At 41.0% G+C, this 22,667-nt stretch overlaps 1 protein-coding gene across 3 annotated transcripts in view; it reads right to left on the bottom strand.

The window, feature by feature from the left end:
• The window catches only part of Rgs6 (regulator of G protein signaling 6), a 507,674-nt gene that overhangs the window by 477,029 nt on the left and 7,978 nt on the right, over positions 1 to 22,667 (bottom strand). For all 3 annotated transcript variants that reach the window (XM_042692654.1, XM_042692656.1, XM_042692655.1), the window contains exon 2: positions 3,077 to 3,183. In XM_042692654.1, the coding sequence (XP_042548588.1) occupies positions 3,077 to 3,160 (84 nt within the window). In that variant the 5' untranslated portion in view covers positions 3,161 to 3,183. The remainder of the gene's footprint in view (positions 1 to 3,076; positions 3,184 to 22,667) is intronic.

The raw sequence follows: 22,667 nt of genomic DNA on the forward strand, positions 1-22,667 counted from the left end.
TCACACAAGGGTTAAGTTCTTAGCTACAGCCCAAGGCTGAGCACAGAGAGGCAAAAACTAATTGTCCTCTAGTTCAAGTATGCCCATGGTTAATGTAGGTTTTATGTCAGGTTAACATTGGTGTTAAATGACACAAGGCCCAGGGCCCATGCTGTAGAGTTAGTGTGCATTTTTTTCTAATAGGCTAAACAGATTTAATTAATTGCTTTTAGAGCCATTAATATAGCAAATTACAAGAATATACACTGACACAAATGTGTCACAAGGAACATAAAACATTTCTGTACCAGTGGTCATTACTCTAAAGAACTACAACTGGTAAGTTTGTTCCTAAATTAAACAAAGAGAGAGAAAGGGAGAGGGAGAGGGGAAGAGGGAGAGGGAGACAGAGATGGAGAGGGGTGAGAGAGGGAGACAGAGGGGGGAAGGAGAGAGAGAGACGGAGAGAGGGAGGGAGGGAGAAACAAAAAGACAGAACAAAGGGGAAGAGAAAAAGAGAGAAAGGGAGGGGAAGAGAGAAAAATAAATTCGCCTCAACATTCAAAAAATAAAACTCAAGTTCTCACAACCCCACTGGACAGTTTTCCTTCAACCTAACAGCAAACAGTTTAGTAGAAATGTCTTTAGATGGCAATGACCTGTTTATGTCCTATTAACCTTTAGTAATCAATGCATTTAAAGCCCATAAGGTAAAAATATTTGTAGTTTCTTTTCTCTTACTTGGGCAACTCATTATATAAATTTACTCTGGTCAACTTATTAACAGCACCAAGATTTATACATCTTATAATTTATTTCTTTTCCAAATGCCCCTGCCTCTGCAAGACCCAAAGATAAAGATAAAGATGGTGTTCGCTGTGGATCACACTATCAGATGCCCCATTCACTTGATCTAAACGATCAACCCTCCTCCCTGGTTTTTCTTTTCTTCTTTTTTGTACTTTTTATTTTGATTTTCATTAGTTGTACAAGGAGGTTCCAATTCAATAAGTCAGATTCTTCTTACACATGAAAAAACTGGCATTTACAGAAGTTAAGTAATTAATGCAAAGTCACACTGATAGTACATGGTAGAGTTACCTTTCTTTTGAGGGAGAGAAGTTTGGATTTGGAGACCTGTTTAGCTTCTTTGCTTGTTTAGCTGGTCTTCTACCACTTGAACCAGGGCCCCGGCGTTGCTTTTTGTTTGTTATTTTGGAAATTTGAGTCTTTCAAACTTTTCGGCCCAGGCTGGTTTCAAACTGCCTTCCTCCAGACTCAGCCTCCTGAATGGCTAGGATTACCTGCCTGAACCACCGGCACCCAGTTCTTCTTTGCCTTTAGTTCTTTTGCAGATAGGCTCTCATGTTTGTGCCTGGACTAGTTTCGGGGTGAGAGCCTCCTATCTACGCCTTCTTCATTGCTGGGATTGTAAATGAACCACCACGGCTATCCTGTTTATTGGGAATGGATCTTGCTAACCATTTGCCTGAGCTACTCTCAAACCTCAGTCCTCCCGAATACCTTTGATTACAGACATCAGTAATGACACCGGATCCAGAGCTGAAATTTTAAACCAGGTGCACATCCAAATCTCATGTTCCAACTAGACTGCCACAGGGTTTTCCAGTGTGATGTGAAATGGTGATGAGTAAGTGTTATCTGTTACTCTATATGGTTCATCAATTGACTAGCCTCGTTACTACAATTAATAAGCATCATTCAGTAATAGGCTATCTCATCATTCTTTTACAAAGCAAAAAAATTATAGTGTTAGACTCAAAGCAAGAATAATGTAAGAGTTCTATATTTACAAAGAAAAGAGAAAAACAACATGATTGATCATTCACAATATGCCATTCAATACCATCATTGTAATTAACATACACTGAACCCAGGGTTGCAGAATGTACCAAATCAGCAGAGAAGTCAAACACTTAGTGAAATGAACAAACATTAACCCTGTTCCTTATTAATAGGTAACATCATTAGGTTAATTTTTCATGAGCATGCAATATAATTACTACCTCAATATCCATGTATGCAAAAATAAATTCATGTGCCCTGTTTCCTTCCTTGAAAGCATTCTTCTTCAAAATGATGCTATTTGAATTACAATGATAATGTCTTTTAATAACCCAACGTCAAAACCCTAGTCATCTTTGGCCCCCAACTTGCCTCCTAATTCCCGTCATTCGTTTTTCAATCATTATTAATTTAGACCCATCACTCCCTCTAGTGCCCTCCTTCTCCCAGTAGCTCTGTCCCATCGTACACCAAACCATCTGACAATCTGGGGAAAATCTCCTAATCTCAAACAGATACTGATTTTACACGTCTTAAGTTTTTCATGAAGAAAATGTCTATGATTGAATATTCTTATCCGGCTGCATGCAGTTTCTCCTCCCATAGTCTTACCTGTACTAACCAATTTCATGTAACTCATTGTATGCCTGCACCAATGGACTCTAGGGGCTGTTCTCCTTCCTAGCTCAGTCTCAGTGCTTTTGCTGGATTGATTTCATCACTTGGAATAGAGGTCTTGCCCTCTGCTCTCCAGATACATCCTTTCAAACCAAGTCCAAGGCCACTGCTGCCCAAGTCACTAGGACCTCTGAACCCCCAAACTCCCCTTCTAAGGCTATGTGATGCCTCTGTTTGGAAATCAACACTCTCCAGCTCGATTGCAGCTATTTTTGAGTATCTTCTACCTCCTAACCAACTACAAGCATAGCATACAGAGATGCCTCTGTCTCTGCTCAGCATCAAGCCTGTATCTTGTGCATCTGATGTGTTCAATGAACTTTCCTTGCACTGTATTGTGAAAGCCTTTACGCTGAAGGAGAATGCATTCCCTACGGCACTGCTCAAGCAAGCTGCAGGCTTACACAGAACCTAATGGCATAAAACATTTCAAGCTCTCAGTACCAAGTTTTCTAGTATAACCAAACCTAATTTCTTTGGATCTTAGAATTGGCCAACCAGAGAGTAATGAGAAAATGCTCATGTTAATCAAAGCATTTAGAGAAAACATGTCTGGGCCTGACTCAGTGCGCATCACCCCAGGGCACACCTAGCATCTGAGGAGAAATCTTACCTTGCAGTAGACAATCATGTTGGGAGAACTGTCTTCTGGGTCAGCGATCCCAACCGCTCTTTGATCCCCGGATCCCTGGGCCATCCTGACTGAGCGTCTTCTTTATTCTGAAACAGAAAGGAATATACTATCAAGTCATTTTTTTACATAGCTTTGAAATACAAAGATCTAAGCATCTTTTTAGTGTTTGTTTGTTTGGTCCATACAAGGATTTAAACTCAAGGCTAAGTTCTTGTTAGGCAGGGCCTTTATATTTTGATCGACAACTCCAGTCCTTTTTGCTTTAGTTCTTTTTCAGATAAGTCCTTGCTTTTGCTCCAAATGGCTCAGTCCTCAATTCTCCTACTCAAGGCTCCCAGGTGGCTGGGATTATTGCCATGTACAACCAAGCTCAGCAAAAACTAAGTATCTTCTGACAAGTGCCATAAAAGTAAAACAGAATATAGGTATTTAGTTTTCATTATTAACTGAAAAGATTTGTTTTCAGAGCTGGGACATGGCTTCACTGGTAGAACACCTGTCTAATAAGTGTAAGATCCAAGTTCAAATGTTTGTACTTCAGAAAAAAGCAAACTCAGGAGATAACTGTGGTTTCCAAAAGAACACAGCCCATCTTTGTACCCTTAAGTCTCATGCCTTAGGAGTAAGTGTATGCCAACCTTAATCCCCTCAAGACAGATATTAGCAGCATTCTGTTGATTTTGTCTCATCCAAGTTCATTTTCTGATTAAAACACTATGTAATAAAATGTATTTCATTATGGAAGGCAAATCAAGACCTCCGAGAAATAATACTTTATATCCATGAAAATGATTGCAATAAAAAATTAAAATACCACAAATTGACAAGGACATAGGGAAATGAGATCCTTTGTACATTATTGATAGGAATGGTATAGTCATAATAACACAGTCCAATGGTTCCTCAGAAAGGTAAACACAGGATTACCACATGATCTAAAAATTCTATTAACAATGTACATACCCCCCCCCAAGAACAGAAAAGAAACATTCAAATAGATGCGTTCAAATATTTACAGCATTCCTAATCACCATGGCCAAAAGATGGACCAATCCAGATGTCTACTGATTAATGAATGGATAAACAAAACATGTCTATCCATACAATGGACTAGTAGTCCTCCATACAAAGAAATAAACTTCAGAGTTGGAGATATAGCTCAGTTGTAAAGTACTAGCCAATGAGTGAAAGTGTGAGGTACCAAGTTCAAGTTCCAGTCTTGGACTTAAAAAAAACAACAAAAAAAAAGAAACTTCTGACACACTAGAATGCACAGAAATATTATGCTAAGTTTCAGACAACAGATGAAAAAGTTGTGTAATGTGAGTCCATTTATGTCAAAAATCCAGACCAGGTAAATTCAGGGGGACAGAAAAAAAGATTGGCAGCTACCAGCAGCTGGGGAAACACAGAGGATGGGTAGAGTGACCCTAATGGACAATGAATGGGGTCTCCCTTAGGAACAATGAAAAGATTTTGAAGCTAAATAGATGTGAGCAATTTAGAATACTGTGAATGTACACTGAAGATGGTTAATTTGATGTTAAGTGTATTTCAGCTCAGTTAAGAAAACTGAGTGTGATTAATTTGGCCTTTTAAAAATCTTGGCAGGATAACAGTAAGAAAATTCCAAGTGTGTGGAATTTCTGAATAATAAAGCAAGTTCAGTTCTTGGGAATGACCCCATACTTGCTGAGTGACCTTGAGAAGTTAAATAGCCCATTGGGTTCTCTTGACTAATTTCCCTTTAAAATGAACCTACCGAGAGACTGGAAGGCATGCTTAGAACCACGCCAAAGAACCCTGCTCTTCTTCACTCCATCAGCAAACTGTGAATCCCACAGCCCACAGAGAACACACCAAGTACGGGTCAAATAGGCTGAGCTGAGCAAGAAAGTATACTATAAAGCCATAAAAGTCTTTGACAAATGTTATCACTAATCTAACAACATGCCTGAGTTAGCTGCACAAATTTCACAGGCTTTTCATCAAGGAAACTTTCATAAATACTTAAATACTTAGCCAAAAAAAGGCCATCCCATTTAAAAGAAAAATCAGAAAACGTTCAATTATAAAAAGCTGTACCAAAGGTCAGTCCATTGAAACAAGTTTGGATAGAAAAGGGAGAGAGACAAGAATCTGCCAAGTTATGCTAAGAATGCAATGTCCAGAAGAATGCAGGTGGCTTAAGCCTATAATCCTAGCTGGACAGGAGGCTGAAATCTGAGGATCATGGTTTGAAGTCATCCTGGGCAGGAAAGTCTGTGAGACTCTTTTTTAAAATTTTATTTATTGGTATTGTAAAGGTGATATACAGAAGGGCTACAATTATATAAGTCAGATAAAGAGTTCATTTCTTTTTGAACAATGTCACCCCTTCCCTCACTCTCTCCCAGTTTTTCCCTCCTGTCCCCATCCCCACCTATGAGCTGTATAGTTTGTTTTCAACATAGTGTCTAGTAAGTATCACTGTTGCATTTGTTCACCCTTTATCTCGTCATTTCTATGCCTCCCCATACCCTCTCAAAAACAGATAAACAAGACGAAAGGAAATTAAAACAAAAATAATGATGAAGAATAATAAAAACCCTCATTTCCATTTCCTAGAGTTCATTTCAATAAATACTACTTTATATGGTTAGATGCACATAGATCTCCAATTAATACCAAATAGCTAGAAGTGGAGCTATGGCTCAAATGGTAGAGGGCTAGCCTGGAGCAAAAAAGCTCAGGAATAGCACCCAGGCCCTGAGTTCAAGCCCCAGGACCAGCATGTTAGCAAGGAAAGAAGGAAGGAAGGAAGGAAGGAAGGAAGGAAGGAAGGAAGGAAGGAAGGAAGGAAGGAAGGAAGGAAGGAAGGAAGGAAGGAAGGAAAGGAGGGAGGGAGGGAGGGAGGGAGGAAGGAAGGAAGGGAGGGAGGAAGGAAGGAAGGGAGGGAGGGAGGGATGAAGGGAGGGAGAGAGGGAGGGAGGGAGGGAGGGAGGGAGGGAGGGAGGGAGGGAGGGAGGGGAAGAGAGATAAATGAAAGGAAATGAGGAAAGAATGCAGTTCTCCAAAATACTTCCAGTAGGGTGATGTTGCTGCTTTTCTTAGCATATAGGAATTAGTAGTACATTCCAAGTGGGGTTTCAAGCAGAGATAAAGAGAACAGTTCTATTACCTGTACTTGATTACATCAGTATGTCCATAAATAGATTACAACAGAGAGACACTGGCTATTATTCTACTCAATGACTTTTTAAAGCCGAATTAACAACACACTTTCATTTTCCAAGGACCACTCACTTCCCTATCCCAGAACCCAACAGCCACAAGTCCCTTTGGGCACGCTGGTTTATCTAAGAAGCAGAACCTTGCTGAGTCTCCCTTGCTTTATTTCCAAGCGCACACTTTCACTCTACTAAACATACTCTCTTCCACTGCCTAAATCACTGCTATCATGGCAGGGCTGGAAATGACCTAGAAACAGCCATCTTAGCCCTTCCTCCACCTCCATCCGCCCCTCCCATCCACAGAAGCATTTCTGGTTAGCATGGCCTGCTTGTCCCTCAGCCTAGGCTGAAGGTTGCTAAGGGAGTGCCCAGAACTCCAGTTAGGAATCTTAGTGAGTTTGTATTCACTAGAAAGGTTTCTATATTTGGTTCCTCTATCAACTGGTTGGGAAACTCACACAAGTCATTTAATTTTTCTGCGTCTAAAAAGAATCCTTTCTAAAATAGTAATACAGACACCTTCCAGTCCGTAAGTCAACAAATGTTAGGGAGAACTTCACGTGACACCTCTGTAGGTAAGCGCTACATAATTAAATTCACTGGCAGTAATACTGGAGCTCCTGAAATTGACTAACCAGGTATCTAGTCATTATAATATGCTGTACTGCCAAGCACCAGTGGTTTTACACCTTTAATCGTAGCTACTCAGGAGGCTGAGATCTGAGAATCATGGTTCAGAACCAGCCCAGCAGAAAAGTCTGTGAAACTCTTATCTCCAACTAGCCAGCAAAAATCCAGATGTAGAGCTGTGGTTCGGCCCTAAGTGAAAAAGCTAAGGACAGCACCCAGATCCTGAGTTCAAGTCCAATACTTGCACTAATAATAATAATAATAAGCTATAAAATATGTATTTCTCTTTCTTTTATTTAACTTTTTAAAAATTTTGTTAAGGTAATGTATAGAGGGGATTACAGTTACATAAGTAAGGTAGTGACTACATTTCTTGTCTAACTTGTTACCCCTTTCCTCGTTTTTCTCCCTCCTTCCCTGCCCCCCAATCCCCCCCAAGTTGTACAGATCATTTCCAACATAGTGTCTTTTGAGTATCACTGTTGCATAGGTTTCCCCTTTATCCTTTGTCTCACCATTTTGTTTTTCCCTTTCCCTTCCCTAGTTCAGAGTACCCAGAGTACCAAAATTGAATACAGTGACAACAGGGGATAAAACAGGGGAGAAAACACAAAAGAAAAAAGAAATCACATTGAGAACAGCAACAAAGAAAAACCTCTTGTGTCCATGTTGTGGAGTTCATTTTGCTTAGCATCATCATATATGGTCAGATGTACATAGCTATTGAGCTATTCTGCTCATCTGCTAAGATTATCCTAGATGTATACTAATTATTGCAAATAAGGGAGATCATTGGAGTTTCTTTGGAGCTGACTTATTTCACTTAACATTTTTCCAAGTCATTCCACTTCCTTACAAGTGGGGTGGTGTCATTCTTTCTGATGGAAGCATAGAATTCCATTTTATATGTACAGACCACATTTTCTTGATCCATTCATCGACTGAGGGTTATCTGGGTTGGTTCCGTATCTTAGCTATGGTAAATAATGCAGTGATAAACATAGTTATGCTGGCAGCTTTAGTGTGTCCTTATTTGTGATCATTTGGGTAAATACTCAGAAGTGGGATTGCTGGGTCATAGGGAACTCTATGTGTAGTCCTTTGAGGTACCTCCATACTGATTTCAAGTTAACTTTTTTTTGAGACAAAGTCTCCTTTGTATCCCAAGCTAGCTTTTAACTTGTAATTCTCCTGCCTCAGTCTCCCAGGTGCTAAGATTACTGGCATGTACTAATTCATTTCTTTCTTTTCTTTCTCTTTCTTTCCTTCTTTCTTTCTTTCTTTCTTTCTTTCTTTCTTTCTTTCTTTCTTTCTTTCTTTCTTTCTTTCTTTCTTTCTTTCTTTCTTTCTTTCTTTCGTCGGTCGTGGGGCTTGAACTCTGGGCCTGGGCGCTGTCCCTCAGCTCTTCAGCTCAAGGCTAGCACTCTACCACTTGAACCACAGTGCCACTTCTGGTTTTCTGGTGGTTTATTGGAAATAAGAGTCTCACGGACTTTGCTCCCTGGGCTGGCTTTGAGCCATGATCCTCAGATCTCAGCCTCCTGAGTTGCTAGGGTTACAGGCATGAGGAGCCATCAGCATCCAGCTAATATATTTCTTTTAAATGAAGCCCAATAGAAATAAATAGAAGTGTTTTAAGCTTAATGGTAGATAACAGAACCTTGTTCATTTTATAAATCTATGCTACATATATGTACTCACAGTAAATACTCTAGGAACTTTTATTATAAACTTTGAAGAACATAATTTTTTTATAAAAACACATTACTGTACTTCTATAGAATGAAAGCATGTTAATAATATTATTTTTCTATAACGATTCCCAGTGATAAAAGCAGGAAAAAAAAGTGTGCTATGACCATCATTTCATTATTCAAAGAAGGCAAATGGACACAGTATATATAGCTTGGAGGCTACAGCTGTCTTCTGTCAGCAGGCAAGCCCACAAGTGAACCACTGTGTGGCTGTGTGATCTGGAGCAATTTTCCTCACCTCTCTCTTTGTTCCCTTGTCTGTCACAATCCACAGTCCCAGTGTAGTAGAAAGCCCCATGATTAGGGAGGGCCGTGTTCCCCTTGCTCTGTAACTAGCTGTCAGAACCACTGGTATAAAATAATTGTCTCATCCCTTCAAAGACTCTCCAGAATGTGCCATGGCACCTCTCTTTCATCCTGGCTACTTCCATGCCAGCCCAGCTCCTCTCTTCAGAACAGTATTCGTGTTGAATTTCTCCAAGGATGACCTGCAGGAATAGAGCATCCTCTTTCCAACTCAGCATCATTCCCTCCCATAAAGCAATTCTCATGACAGTCACAACCACCTTCCAGGGACCAGACCTGAACTCTAAGTGCAAGTATGCTGAATGTATCTTTCCCCAAGGTGCTCTACTGGGCCTGGGGATATATACACCAAACAGACCTGGATGGGTGGCAAATAGGCCCAGATCAAGGACTTTGTAATGTGTGTCTACTTGAGTCTGACTTGCCCAGAGCAGGATGAAGTAACACCTGAGATTGCAATAGAAGGACAACTGGGACCTGGGGAAGTAGGGACACACACACACATACACACACACACACACACACACACACACAGAGCTGTAGCCCCAGAAGTGGCTCAGGACTGTGCTGGGCATCAAGAGTGAGAAGACCAAGGAGATCTGAGCCAAGGGAAGCACTTTGTTAGGGAATTGCTCAACCAGAAGGTGGGTTCTGCATGGGCAGACACTTAGCAATGTGGTTCTCCTCTCTTCTCCAGGCACCAAAAGCAAGGCCTGGTCCACAGTGGGCACCAAATGAGATGCAGCGTATACCATTGGAACTCTTATCTGGATAACACATTGTGAGAACTTCCCAACAGACACGACCCATGCACAGAACCCCATGTGCACCCCTCCCCAGGGCTGGCTGCCACTGGCCAGACCCACACGCGAATCCCATCTCTGCAGTTCACAAGCCACTTGGGTAAAAGGGAGTATGTGGGGAGGGTGGACAGCAAAACTGAGTGTTTGTGACCCCTGCTGATTATTCAGGCTTATGAAAATCAGGATCTAGCCTGCAATTGACTCCAAACTTACATTGCATTTAATAACTTGCAGTTACAACAAATGCCTGCTGTTTTCTTTATAATACCAGCCCTCTGGCGCAAGCAAAGCCTAGGCAGCAAACAGCACTGAGCAGAGCAGGAAGGAGACATCCACAACATATGCAGAAGGAAGGGGCTTTGAAGTCAGGCCCAGAATCAGATCTCAGTGCAGCCTTTGGTTGGAAGTTCCAGCTGTTCAGCTGGGAGGTGGGGAACACCAGGCATGACTACTTCTGGAGAGGGAGGTGGAGGCTACGTAAATGCCACATACACAGGTGACTGACTTTAGTTCAGCTGGAGGGAATGGGACTCCCATGCCACCTGAGTCCAAATCCCAGAGAAACCCATCCCCACCCTTAGATCTCTCCATTCCAGATGGTTTGACCGCACTATGGGGCTACAAGGACCTCCTCAGGACATGCTGACACAGAGCTAGGAAGACAACTATAATTATACACCCCAGTGCCACCAGAATCATCACTGCACACTGTTAAATGCCCTAAACATCAGCCTGCCATCCCCAGTGCCCAGCCCTGAAAACCCCATTCAGAGAAATGTCATCCAGGAGAGGTCATCAAACCCAGACTGTAACATAGTCCGAATGAGTATTTATGCTGCCAAACAAGAATTTCTATTGATGTTATTTTTCTCACCTCTATATTACAGCAAATTCACATTTTTGCCTCAGCCCATGAAAGCCAATGGGTTTTTTGTGAGTTTATTTTTTTTTACATCAATGATGTTACGCAGCCAGGGGAAAAAAAATTATAATATGTGTGCTAGCTCAGTAGTACAAGCATGTTTATTTTGCTGTAATCTGACTGAGTGGGCAGGAGCCTCAAGGGGAACGAAGGAAAAACAACAACTCTAAAGAACAAATAACTTTCTGCTACAGCAGAGCCTGCCAGCTTGACATTTCCTACCTCCTTGAAGTTCAAATGCTCACTGACAGACTGAGTGACTGTCTGTTTCAGGTACTGCACCAAAGATCTCAAAGCCAATTCCCAATTAGCACACAACTCCTGAAGACCAATTTGGGGGCCACTGGCAGGCACGGTATCATGGTTGTGTATCAGGACTTCAGATAGAATCTAATGGTTCTTCCAAGTAGATACAAAGACTTGGCCTGATGAGCAGCCTCGGACTCACTTGAGGAACAAATCTCAATACACAAAACTCTTGGTTCCCATGCTCCAGAAGTTCTGATCCAGTTGGCCCAGGGCTGTCCCTGAGGATGGTACACTCTAAATGCTTCCCCAGTGAGCTGGAAGCATAACCAGGTTTGGGAACCACTGACCTGGATAACACCCACCTGATCCTTCATCTCGTGCATTTGTCAAGTGGTGGGCCAACAGGCTGAGGCGGGGCTCGATTTGCTCCCCTGTATTAAAGCAGAAACTCAACAAAATGGATAAAGCAAGGAGCTTCGGGTCAAAGAACTAGCTCCCCATCCTAGTGATGGCGTTTAGATGCCGCACCATCATAAACATCACATGTAGCCTTGGGCTGCTTTATCTATAAAATGGAACAAATGCTATTCACCTCATGGTAGTGGTTCTCAGCTTGATCTGGCTCATTACAGTCACCTGGGCAGCCCAGCAAGCAGCCACAAGAGGTGGTTGATCATATTTCTATCCTACAGAGGAGAAAATTGAGGCTGAAGAACATTGGGCACGTACCCAAAGTAGCTTGAGCTTAACTAAGGAACTAAAAATTCCAGCCATAGTCTTTTCAACATGTCAGTTTGGATCTCCATGAAATCACCTACACAACATATTTGGCACAGAACATAGTACAGTCTCTATTAATCTGGAGATTCCTTCTACTTTATCAGCAAAGTTGACTTCTCCATATCAACCTGCTTTGAAACACATAAAGAAATTCGGGGGGGTGGGGGTGGGGGTGGAGTGGTGGGGTGGGGAGAGAAAGGAGGAGAAAAATGAGGGAAGGGGTAACAAGTGTGACAAGAAATGCACTTATTACCTTACTTATGTAACTGCAAGCCCTTTGTACATCACCTTGACAATAATAAAAAAATTTTAAAGAAAGAAATTCAACAAAACAAATTAGCTTTCCAAAGCTATGTATAAAGAAAATTAGTGTGTGTGTCCTATGATAACAATGATCCTATAAACTGAGGCAGGAGAGAGAAGTGGGAAGTTCACCATATAGCAGCACAGCACTCTCCCCTCCCTCCCCTCCCCCCCACCTCACACCCCCCCCCCCCCATCACTCAACCCAGGATGTTGTGCCTCATGGTCCTGCACTCAGTCGCTATAATAACTACAGGAAGTCCTGGTTCACCAGGGAATTCTCTTACCAGAAGCACACTCATAGCCCCCTGCCAATTCTCTCTCTACCTTTGAATTCTTCTCCTGTAAACAAAATAGCCATGTCCATAGTGGCCTCCACCTCTACTCTCAGCAATGACCTACTACCACCTTAGGGAAATCTACCCTCCTTTAAGACATTCTCTCCCTGGTAGCCCCCCGTCTCTAAACTTCCTGTCTCTCCAGGCCAGGAAATAAGGCAGGCATTCTCCAGGCTCTCCAGTGTTCCCTCTCTTCTTCCCACACAGATCTCTGCTCTAGTGACAGATATCTTTCCACCCACCCTCACTGTGGTGGTCCTCCTCCCTCCTACTGAAGTGGTTTCATTGCTAGTAGATGGTTGCTCTCAGATTTCCTTCTTCATCCCTAACTCCTTCATTGATCTCCGTAACTTCAACATCAGAGTCAAGGACTTATGGGAAAAGATGCTTCTTAGTTCCTTAATTTCCCTGCCTGAACCTATTTCTCCCTCAGCTGTCATCTGACTGTCTCACCTTGAATTCCATAACAAGCGCCCCCCCCATGTGCCCACTTACGGGCTTGGGCTTTCCAACTCACTTATTCTGCATTCATTGCCAACCCTACAGCCTTTGTACTACCTGTGGCCATTTCTCCCTCCACTTTCACTTTCTTCTCTCTGTAATTCCATTGTGAAGTCACACTGTTGTAATCTCTCTGCTCCCACAAATCCTTTCCATATCTTGCTGTTCTGGCAAAGCTCTATCAATGATGGAACCCAAACACCCACCACCTCCAAGTTCACATCCAAGCAGATGAACATTTCAAAGCAGAGAGGAAGTTCCACAACCATCCTGACTAGCTGCATTTCAAGTTCATGCCAACAAACTTGAAACAAGTAGTCAACACTACTCACCAACCAGAAAATGTTTTCCAGCTGACTTTCCTTTTGTCCTTTCTGCATTGGCAATATCACCTTCTTCTTACTTAACATTTAGTCCTGGCTGGTAGCTTATTTCAGAACTCACTGAAGTAATGGAAGTCAGGAGAGACACGTCCTTCACCCCTCATGTTCAGACAGTCTCAGCTATGCCACCGTGTTCTGGATTTTCCTTTCTCTTACACAGGAAAGTTGTGCTGCATTTACTAAAGGGAAAGTATTTTAGTTTTGCTCTTAAAGGGGGCTATAGGAAATTCCTGCTCACTTAGACCCTGTAACCACACCAACAGAAGAGGTCTCTAAAAGGTCTCTAATACCAAACTCCCTAAGGAAGACTACTTAGGAAAAACCTAAAAATCAGAGACGAAACAAAAGCAAAGACACTGGCAAAATTCAAAGTCTTTGACCTCTACAGCAACAGAGAATACTCAATGCAGCCCAACTCCTCACCAGAATGAAGTCTCTCACTAAAGGCCTATTTGCCTCAATTTCTGCTTCACAGGACATAATGAATGGCTTTGAATGGAAAACTACAAGGCAGGAAAAACACATTCTGAGGAGATCAGCATCCATCAGACTGAGACTCAGATATGTCACAGATGTTAGAATTACTGGTGTCAGTAATAGACAGAAAAATTTAAAGAACTATATTTAAACTGTTAAAGATTTTAATTAAAAAAGCTAAGTGGATAAAGCAGAGACATGAAATTTAAAAAACAATAAAACAACAATAGCTCCTTTTCAAACTCAAAATCCCTGCAACACATGGAGCCTGCTCTCTCTGGTCTGCTCTGCATATTCTAAATAGTCAAAAATACAATCAGGGAGCTTGAAGGCCAAAGAAAATTTCCAGACTAAAAGAGAGAGAGAGAGACAGATACAGAGAATGAAGAAAAACAAAACAATATTTAAAAATCGGGGAACAATATCAAAAGATGTAATACAAGTATAGTCAGGAGTCCAGAGAAGAAAGAGAAAGGAGAAAAACTATTTGAATCAATAATGACTGGAAACTTTTCAAACTTCGTAACATAGGCTAGAGCACAAGTCCAGAAAAATTAAGAAACACTGATCAGAATAAATGGGGGGAAAGGAAAAAAAATAACACTTAGACCCATTGCATTCAAATTGAACACACACACACACACACACACACACACACACATTGAGAAATTCTGAAGGAACCAGATCCTTACCCATATAACAAGGATAGGAATTGAAGACTTTCCCATCAAACACCACACAAGCAAGAGTGCAGCTTGAAATACTAAAAATGAAAGAAAAGGAAAACACTCCCTAAGAATTCCACATCTAGTGAAATTCTCACTCAAAAGTGGCAAAAATAGACATTCTCAGAAGATTTTGCTAAAAACAAGGAAGTTCATCACTGGCAGATTTGTGATGGGGGTAAAAAAACTGAAATTCTTCAGGCAAAGGAAAATTGTACAAATCAGACACTTGTATATACAAAAAGAAGGAGCAAGTATCAAAAAAGAAATAAAGGTAAAACAAAAATCTTTAGCTAGGAGTGTTGCTGCATATGTCTAATCCTAGTATATAGGATGCTGGGACAGGAGGATCTCAAATTTAAGACAAGTCTAAGCTTTAGAGTGAAACTTTGCCTCAAAAAGTCTTATATATTCTTATTGTTAGCTCATCTAAAAGAAACAAATAGACCCTTCTGAAAAATGTTAATTGGATAATATATATTTATACATAATATATTTATAATACACACACATATAGTGATGGTCCTAGGCTTGAACTCAGGGCCTGGGCACTGTCCCTGAGCTTTTGTGCTTCCTGCTAGTGTTTTACCACTTGAGCCATAGCTCTACTTCTGGATTTTTGCTGGTTAATTAGAAATAAGAGTCTCCTGGACTGGGCTTTCTTGCTTGGCCTGGATTTAAACCATGATTCTCAGATCTCAGTGTCCTGAGTAGCGAGGATAATAGGCATGAGCCACCGGTACCCAACCAGAAAAAATACTTTTAAAGACTATCATATCAGGGTTGGGGATGTGACTTAGTGGTAGAGTGCTTGCCTAGCATGCATGAAGCCCTGGATTCAATTCTTCAGTACCCCATACACAGAAAAAGCAGGAAATGGCACTGTAGCTCAAGTAGTAGAATGCTAGCCTTGAGCAAAAGCAGCTCAGGGCAGTGCTGAGACCCTGACCCAAGATTGGCAGGAAAAAAAAAAAAAGACAGAATATCAAAGCCTAACAGAACTCTGGAATAACTCTTGATATTCAACTAGTTCAAAGATTAACAAACTAAAGTCCATGGGACACTATAGCTGCTTGTTTTCCTATGGTCTGTGTCCAAGGAATGGTTCTTTGGTGGTTGAAAAATATTAAAAGGAAGCCGGGCGCTGGTGGCTCAATGCCTGTAATCCTAGCTACTTAGGAGGCTGAGATCTGAAGATCACGGTTCAAAGCCAGCCTGGGCAGGAGACTGAGACTCCTATCTCCAATAAAACCACCAGAAAACTGGAAGTGGCATTGTAGCTCAAGTGGTAGAGTGCTCGCCTTGAGCTGAAGAGCTGAGGGGCAGCGCCCAGGCCCAGAGTTCAGGCCCCACGACCGACCAAAAAAAAAAAAAAGAAAAAGAAAAATATTAAAAGGATAATATTTTATGACACATGAAAATTATACAAAGCTCAAATTTGTGTCCATAAATAAAACTTCATAAATGTCCCTTTATTTGCTTCTCTGTCATTGCTTTTTGCAATACTATAGCAGAACCAAATAACTGCAAGCTCAAGGTATTGACTATGTAGTCCTTGGCACTTAAAAAAAAAAGTTTATGTCCGAAAAAACAAGCACAAATGCTTTATTTTTCAGAAGATGACCCTGAGTCCTGGGAAGGTCCAGTTGTACTCTAATCTCTCTTTGATGGTCAGTAACAGAGACTGCAAAAGAACTTGGGGCTGGAGATCTCAAATCAAGGTTGTAGTTTCAAATGCTCCTGCCCGTAGGTCCTGCAGACGACACACCTTATTATTCTCTCGTTTTACATGAAAAGATTGTGTGACTGCTAGAGAAGAAGTAGGAGTGACAGAGACACTTGCCAATTTTTATACTCAACAAGGGGATGACTAAGAGATAAAGAGGATGGTGTGATCTCAGGGGACCCAAGAAGAAAGGTATTACCATGGGCTTTTTCTTCTCTTATGATTAAAAATAATAATAATGTCATCTTTATTCTTTGGGATTTCATTGTTTTCTTTCTTTTGAAAAGCAGGTAAAATCAGTATGTGGATACCTTAAAATTAAGCCCTTCTATGTAATACAGAGTGCATCCCTTCAAAGACCCTATTATGCCACACTTGGCATAAAAGCAATAGGCTTTTCCTCTTCTTCAGACAGCAAAACTTAACAAAAGAAAAATCTGTTCATAAAGCTCAACAGCCAGAAGCTATCTCAGTCATGGAAATAACAATTGAAGAGTTCCTGAAAGGGCTGTTTTATAGCATTACATGTACAAAAATAGTCTGATTAGAATGTACCATTTCTGACCATGAGGATCTACCTACAACTGACCAACCCTCAAGAACATCTAGAAATTCTGGATAAAAAAGAGAAAAAAAACCTCCTGAAGCAAAAAAGACATAGTGGTTCAAGAATTTTAAAACAAATAAATAAATAACAGAAAAACAGGAGTCTGATATTCCACAATTTAATTATTGCTTTAGACATTTGGTCAAAGTCAATCTCTATTCATGACAATAGGCTTAGCATTTTCTGAATGTGACTGGGCTTGTTGAGACTGGAAAAGGACATTTACAAAAATACTTAAAGCAACTATCATACCTGGTAGCCAAACTTTAAAACTTTGCCACTGAGATGCACACTTGAATCCCAGCACTCAGGAACCTGAAGAGGAACAATTAGGAGCTGTAGGCCACCCGGAGCTACATAGTAAGACACCACTCAAAAAGAAAGTTTCCCAATGAGATTAGAAACATAGAAGGAAGCACACTTTTGCCACTGCTACTCAGCCTTATGTTAGAGGTCTTAGTCCATGTAAAACATAGGAAAAAGAAATAGAGTTGGTTGCTGGTAACTCAAACTTGTAATCCTAGCTACTCAGATCTCAGGATCTGAGGATCCCAGTTTGAAGCCAGCCTGGGCAGGAAAGTTCATGAGACTCTTATCTCCAAGTGGTAGAGCACTAGTCTTGAGCAAAAGAAGCTCAGGAACAGCAACCCACGCCCGGATTTCAGGTCCCAAGACTGGGAAAGAAAGAAAGAAAAAAGAAGGAAAAAAAGAGGGGGGGAAGGAAAGAGGAAAAGAGAGAGGGAGGGAAATAGAAATCACAATGATTAGAAAAGAAAGGGTAAAAATTGTTCTGCTGGTAACTGAATTGTGCATATAGAAAATCCATAGTAATCTATATACAACTATCACAATTAAGAAGTTAACAAAGTCACTGTACATAAGGTCAATAGATAAAACCTCAATTATATAGAAATATGATTTTTATATATAACGTATACAGAAACATGATATGGTGTTAAAAGGCATCACTTCTAACAACAATAAATAACTTCAAATAATAGTAATAGATATCTCTTAAAAGATGATCAATACCTTTACAACAAGGGAAGCAAAAATACAACAGAAATAAAGTATCTAAATAAATGGAGGGATGTGGCATATTAATGGGCGGAAATAGTCCCCACTGTTAATGACATTTATTTACTTCCAATTTGAACTAGACTTAATGCAAACGTCATCAAAGTCCCCTCAAAGGATTATTTTAAAATTGATTCCATAATTCAAATGGCTAAGAATAACTAGACTATGCTTATGTTAGAACAAAGCTGAAGGACATCCATTACCAGACAACAAGACCGCTATAAAGTACAAATAATAAAGGTATGATATCAGCATTAAAAAGAACAAATAAGGAAATAGAATAGACTAGAAAGCACACAAACAGACCCCAATATGTCTGATCACCTGACTGATAACAATAATATAAATTGGTACACCACTCAGGAAAACCCTTCCTATAAGCCAACTACACCTGAACATATATGTACAATCTAAAATTCTAGGAATCAAGTCAGGTGTATGCCAAACATACAAATGCATTTGTATGTCTACCATAAAGCACATTCAAAAATGTTTGAAGCTGCAAAATTCATAATGTGACTTAATTACAAATCCCCACGAACTTCCACCAATAGTAGATACATAAATGTGTACAGTGAAGTATCACCATGGAGAATGCTGCATATCAATAAAGAAATGAATGAATAATCACTACACATCGCAATATGGCTGAGTCTGTTAAACAATGCTGTATAAGAATCCAGCAGAAAAAATGAGTACATATATACATGCTCTTAAATGAAAAGTTTATATTTCCAAAATGTGAACATAATTGGTAGTTAGAAATCAGGCTAAAAATGAATAGCCTATAATCCTAGCTATTCAAGAAGACTGTGATTTGAGGATCACAGTTCAAAGCCAACCCTAGGCAGGAAAGTCTGTGAGCCTCTCGTGGAGCTGTGGCTCAAGTGAAAGCACTAGCCTTGAACACAAAAAACTTTGAGACAGCACCCAGGCCCTGAGTTCAAGCCCAGATGTCAAGGAACAGTGCTGATGGTATTGCTTAAATTCCTGGATCCAGCCTTAGCTTGAATTCTCAGCTTGATGGTCAAATAAATGTATTTACTTATTTATTGTTTGAAAGGTTTGAATTTTGCTTCAGTTCTATTGAGATATTGTTGGATTTGGGGGGGCTCTGAGAGTAAAGATCTTGTATTTAAATGAGCCCGAATCATTGTCATTACCGCTACCATTTTCATTTATTTGTGGCATTCAATTCCTTCCATGGACTGGCTCCCAACTTATGTTTCTAGTCTAATCAATTACTGTTCATCTTCATGTGTCAACAACATAGACAGTCTCAATCACAGAAAACCTGCCTGTGCTCACCAGACTTGGGGCTTGAACTTAGGACCTAGGTGCTGTCTCTGAGCTTCTTTTTGCTCAAGACGAGCACTCTGACACTTTAGCCACACTTCCACCTCTGTATTTTTTTTGGTGATTCATTGCAATAGGAGTCTCATAGACTTTCCTGCCAAGCTTGGCTTTGAATCATGATCCTCAGATCTCAGCCTCCTGGGTAGCTAGGGTCACAAGCGTGAGCCACTGGTGCCTAGTTTGTCAGATACATTTTTGATAGCCCACTGGTCATTCATGTTAAGGAATACTCGGAATATAAGCAACTGGAGATCAGAAACTGATGCTTGAAAATGAGGGAGGGGTGGCTGCAGGAGACAGACAAGGGAAATGGCTTTTGCAGAGGAGCTTTGGAAAGCTAAAGGAAGCCCACTCCCCAGCCCCCCAAAAAATCAGAAACTAGAACTGACAGCATATGCTTTGGTGTGATGCTGAATATCCTATGTACAGGGGTGTGAAGCTGGGAAGTTCCTAATGAGTCAGGCAGAGTAAGTTCTGATAAAGCTCATCCAGTGATGTATTTACTGCACCCTTAAAGAATGAGGAGACCCAGGCATCAGCAGCCAACCTTTCTCATCAAGAAAGTCTGAAAGGCACAGAATGCTGGGACAGAGCTTGACACCAGAGAAATCTGCCCATGGGCCCGGGTGTGGACTGAGATAGAAGAAAACTTCATGCCACATTTCCCTGCTGGGGTGGAAGATGCTGGAAAAGTAAAAGATGTAGCTGGAGACTTGCTGGAACACTTAGGTTATCAGTATAAGGTGAGTAAAATGTCACTCACTGTACACTTCTAATTTCTCATTTTACTAGCACAAAATGTGACAAATAGGCTGGACACCAGAGGTTCATTCCTAACCTTAGATACTCAGGAGGTTGAGATCTGAGGATCAGGGTTCAAAAACCAACCCAGGCTGGAAAGTCCCTGAGGCTCATATCTCCAATAAGTCACTGAAAAGCTGGAAGTGAAGCTGTGACTCACATGGTAGAATGAGTGCTAACCTTGAGCAAAACGCCCAAGGTCAGCACCCAGACCCTGAGTTCAAGCCCCAGGCCTGGCATGAAAAATAAAAACCCAGCCAGGTGTTGGTGGCTCACGTCTGTATTCCTAGCTACTCATGAGGTTGATATCTGAGGATCCAGTTCAAAGCCAGCCTGGGCAGGAAAGTCCAAGAAACTCTTATCTCCCATAAACCATCAGTGGCGCTGTGGCTCAAGCAGTAGAGTGCTCGCCTTGAGCTGAAGAGCTGAGGGACAGTGTCCAAGCCCAGAGTTCAAGCCCCATGACCAAAAAAAAAAAAGAAAAAAAGGTTTGGGACCAACAAATAAATAAAATTTTAAAAACCCAAACATTTATTTATTTATATGTTTGGATTTTTGTTATATATATATATATATATTAGTTATTTATATATTTGGGGGCTTTTTTTGTTTTTTCTTTTTGCTTTTTGTTTTTTTGGTTGATCGTGGGGCCTGAACTCTGGGCTTGGGCACTGTCCCTCAGCTCTTCAGCTCAAGGCGAGCACTCTACTGCTTGAGCCATAGAGCCACTTTCGGTTTTCTAGTGGTTTATTAGAGATAAAAGTCTCACAGACTTTCGTGCCCAGGCTGGCTTTGAACCGCGATCCTCAGATCTCAGCCTCTTGAGTAGCTAGGATTACAGGTGTGAGCCACTGGTGCCTAGCTTGGGGTTTTGTTTTATATACAAATATATTTATATATTTATTTTATATATGTTTTGGACAGAGAGAGAGAAACACTTTTGCTCGCAATCAAGATTTCCCTTGTCCCTGTTTCACATATTTTTAAGTTCATCAATGCAGACTTCTGTCAGAAAAATTTTTTAACAACCCAACTCTCAGCAAAGGGGTATTACATATTCCCTGTATACTCCTTGTATTTTAGCTCTTCTATCCTTTATTTACCCTGGCATGCCTCACACATACCCCTGTGCCCTGCTACCCGGGTGGCTGGTCACATCTCTCCAGGCTTCAGACCTTCCAGTCCTCCAACATTCAACACACTTGCTCAACCTCTTCAGTGAAAGCGCTCAGCCTGGACGTAGCTCTCCCCATTGCTCTTTTTTTAATGCCCCTTACATATCGTGTTATCTCCCCCCCCAACAAAATTCTAAGTTTCTTAAACATACGAGCCATATTTGATTAACCATCATCCAGAAGGATCTTGGGTTATAGGACTCACAGCTTGGTCCAAATAAGGAGTCAAGAGCAACAGTAGAGACTGGAGCTAACTGCAATAGGGAAAGGAACCTCTACACCCAGGGAAGAGATGACTACTGCTCCCAAGAGGGCTTCCAGTACCCTCTCCCTGTAATACCCTCTAAATCAGAGGTTTCCCAACTCTTTTCTGTAGGAGTGGGGCAAGAATCGGACCAATAGTGCTGATCTGCTGTGTATTATGACCCAGACTCCTGCATATAAACAGAAGCCAACAGCCACCCCCTAACTACCTGTTGCATTAAAAATGAAGATGCCTTCCCCTAAAAAGTCTACAATACAATCGATATAGTTCTTCTTTGTGAATGTGTCCTTTCTATTTCTATGCAGCTGCTGAATCAGTCTTTGAATTAGGATGTACGGTCAGCAGAATAATGACCATCTTCCTGCTTGGTTTGGAATCTGAACACAGTAGCACTTACATAGCAGTTTAAGATAATATACACTGCATATTTTTTTAAGTTGTTGTCTTTTTTACTAGAGAGGTCACAAACAGATTAGATTAGCCAACACAGATAGATAAAAGGAGCATTTCAGACAAAGTTTCTCTTAGATTATGCCCGGTGGAACTATATGATTTTTTTTTCTTAATTGGAATTAGTTGCTGATTTAAAACAGTTTACAAGCAGGCCAACAATAGGACTTTTGGAGCAGCCCTACCCTTTATTTTAACATGGTCCTCACTTTTCCCCAATGCCTTCCCAGCCCTGGAGGCCACCACCAGATAACCATCCACAACTTAAGTTTCCTCACTCATCCCCCTCATTTGCTTTATTCAATCAGTCCCGCTAAGTTCTTGAGTTTGCAACTAACTTACTAATGCTTTCTCCTTCTAGCGTCTATTCCACAATAAATGAAAATCTTGGTTAAGTACTATGAACCAGAATACCACAGATGCTGATGTTAGAACAGGGAAGAAGACAGAGTCCCCACCTCCTGGACCTATATGCTTAGGGAAAGGACACAAGATGTCCACATGGATACATAGTATGCAACAGCATAGGAAGAAAAAATAGTAATGGGGACAATAAATGACAATGAGTAGAATCAGGAGGTGCACTACCATTTTTCTTTTTCAAATCTGGCTTTCATGCTCAGTATCTGATGCTTCCCCTATTGGCTGGTACTCTACCACTTGAGCCATGGCTCCAACCCCAGAGCTACCATTTTTGCTGGAATGACTTTGATTATGAAGGCTTTAG

The sequence above is a fragment of the Dipodomys spectabilis genome, unplaced genomic scaffold (genome assembly GCF_019054845.1).
Source record: "Dipodomys spectabilis isolate Male_0828 unplaced genomic scaffold, ASM1905484v1 ptg000157l, whole genome shotgun sequence".
Taxonomy (NCBI): domain Eukaryota; kingdom Metazoa; phylum Chordata; class Mammalia; order Rodentia; family Heteromyidae; genus Dipodomys; species Dipodomys spectabilis.